Source organism: Apodemus sylvaticus, chromosome 8 (assembly GCF_947179515.1).
Source record: "Apodemus sylvaticus chromosome 8, mApoSyl1.1, whole genome shotgun sequence".
NCBI lineage: Eukaryota > Metazoa > Chordata > Mammalia > Rodentia > Muridae > Apodemus > Apodemus sylvaticus.
The window spans coordinates 75119441-75122372 of NC_067479.1; the positions used below are offsets into that span (position 1 = coordinate 75119441).

The following is a 2932-nucleotide window of genomic DNA, read 5'->3' on the forward strand; positions in this document are numbered from 1 at the left end:
CTACAAATAAGAAAATGGAAATCCAGAGATGTTAGTTCCATCCCACAGCTGACACACTTGGTTAGCGATGAAGACTTGCTCATTTTGTGCCTACACAGAACATACTGCACATAGCGTATGAGTTCCCTCCCTGCCAGCAGGAACTCCACACTTGCTTAGGAAGGGAACACAGAGCCATGCAGACAGAAAACTAAATGTGGATTCAAAGAGTGAATGTCTCATTACTTAGAATTTTTATGATCTCACAGAGATTCCATCTAGATGTTATATTTCCCGTTGCTTCTCAAGTAATGCTTACTGATCAACCAACCAGTCAAGACAGTCCCGTCTACAAAGCCAGATCTCTCTTCAAAAGACCCTAATCTTGGGAATGCTTGAGCAAACGGAGAGTCCCCAAGTGTTCAGTCTCACGTCCGTAGTCCGTCTGCACCCCAGAGCTGAAGGAATATGGAAAGGACAAACCTGAGCCAGGAGATGGAGTTTGAGCTCTTGGGCCTCACCAGTGACCCCCAGCTCCAGAAGCTGCTCTTTGTGGTGTTCCTGGTCATGTACGCCATCACTGTGCTGGGGAACCTGGTCATGTTCTTTCTCATCCACGTGAGTACCACTCTGCACACACCCATGTATTCCCTCCTCAAGAGCCTTTCACTCCTGGATTTCTGCTACTCTTCCACAGTGGTCCCCCAGACACTGATGAACTTCTTGGTTGAGAGAAAGGTAATCTCTTACTTTGGCTGCATGGCTCAGATGTTCTTTTATGCGGGCTTTGCCACCAGCGAGTGCTATCTCATCGCCGCAATGGCCTATGACCGCTACATCGCTGTTTGCAATCCTCTCCTCTATGCAACCATCGTGTCTCCCAACGTCTGTGCCTCTCTGATCGCGGGCTCCTATAGCGCAGGATTTCTCAATTCTCTTATCCATACAAGCTGTATCTTCAGTCTGAACTTCTGTGGTGCTCACGTGGTCACTCATTTCTTCTGTGATGGACCGCCCATCCTGTCTCTGTCCTGCGTGGACACTTCGCTGTGTGAGATCCTGCTCTTCATTTTTGCCGGCTTCAACCTTCTGAGTTGTACTCTCACCATCTTGATCTCCTACTTCTTAATCTTCATCGCCATCCTACAAATGCATTCAGCTCAGGGCAGGTTCAAGGCGTTTTCCACCTGTACGTCCCACCTCACTGCTGTGTGCTTCTTTTTTGGCACAACACTTTTTATGTACCTGCGCCCTAGGTCCAGCTACTCCCTGACCCAGGACCGCACAGTTGCTGTGATCTACACAGTGGTGATCCCAATGCTGAACCCCCTAATCTACTCTTTGAGAAACAAGGATGTGAAGGAGGCTCTGCGGAGGGTCTGGGTCTGGAAATCAATGGGATGACATCTTAGTTACAGTCTCTGTTGCTGTGAAGAGACACCATGACCAAGGCAACTCTTTTTTTGTTTGTTTGTTTGTTTGTTTGTTTTTTGGATTTGGCTTTTTTGAGACAGGGTTTCTCTGTGTAGCCCTGGCTGTCCTGGAACTCATTCTGTAGACCAGGCTGCTCTCAAACTCAGAAATCCGCTTGCCTCTGCCTCCCAGAGTGCTGGGATTACAGGCGTGTGCCACCACTGCCCGGCAAGGCAACTCTTATAAGGGACAACATTTAACTGGGGCTGGCTTTCAGGAGATTCAGTCCATTATCATCAAGGTATGGCAGCATGTAGGCAGACACGGTGTGTGCAGATCTGAGAGTTCGGCATCTTGTTTTGAAAGCAAACAGGAGAGGCTTCCAGGCAGCAAGGAGAAGAGTCTTAAAGCCCACCCTCAAAGTGACACACTTCCTCCAACAAAGCCACGCCCACTCCAACAAGGCCATACTTCCTAATAGTGACACTTCCTGGGCCAAAGATATTCAAACCACCACAGATGCTCTTCTTGGCTCTTGTGTCTTGACTAAGAAATGAGAGCTGCATCTTATGGGGTGTGGCCCCCAAGCATGTCCCCAAGCTCAGCCTGTGAACTACACCCTCTGGTCTGGAGGTGTTTTTGCAACTATCTACAAGAAGAACTGTTGGTTTCATAGAGACTATGAATCTATAAAGAACTTCTGCTCTTGCTTAATTGGACTCACTGGTCAAGACTAATTACGGCTTTGATCTAATACTTTATCCATAATTTGAAATTTGTGATTAATTTATTTTCCTATTAGAAATAAACACTTTTGTTCATATTAAGGTTATTTCCTGTGAGGCATAGTGACTCATACTTTTAATCCCAGCACTTGGAAGGAGGATCAAGGCCAAAGACAGCCTCAGTGACATGGCGAGACCCTGATGCAATGTGGTTGTCATTAAATTAAGCAAAATAAGTGAGACAAAGAAAAACAAACAAACAAACAAAACCTCATGCCATCTTTCATCCTAGATCCCAGATTTTATGTAGATATCACACACACACACACACACACACACACACACACACACACACGAGGAGGACATGAAGATAAAAGGAAGATGGCGGGAAATGAACAGGAATAGAGGAGGGAAAATGGAGAGAGGAGGGTGGAGAACGTGTATGGTCAAAGCACATGATATATTTGTATTAGAATTATATACCTCACTTACTATAATGAATATAAGCAAATAAAATGTATATAAAATATTCAGAAGTTCTTGAGTAGCTGTGTCTTCAGGCTCCTGTCTTCCCCTCCCGCAAACTCTGCCCCCATCAACCTCAGGCTATCCTGAGATTGAACATCATGCCTTCAATTAGACTGCAGAGTTCTAATGAAATGTTTGAAGATGATCGAAGGCACTTGACCAATAATCTGTGACCATCAAGACCGTGTTGAAAGATTTGGGAATCGATGTTTAAGGACATGGCTATGGGCTAACTCTACCAGATGTCAATGAAGCAATATATCAAAAGGTAATTTAGCGGGTGTGGC

The 2932-nt window shown here is 45.5% G+C and overlaps 1 protein-coding gene across 1 annotated transcript; it reads left to right on the forward strand.

Moving 5' to 3' along the window:
- The first annotated feature begins 447 nt into the window (after positions 1-447).
- LOC127690902 (olfactory receptor 5AU1) lies at positions 448-1383 on the forward strand. The gene has a single exon (XM_052190471.1). It carries the CDS (start codon positions 448-450, stop codon positions 1381-1383), a length of 936 nt encoding a protein of 311 aa, XP_052046431.1.
- Positions 1384-2932: the final 1549 nt, after the last annotated feature.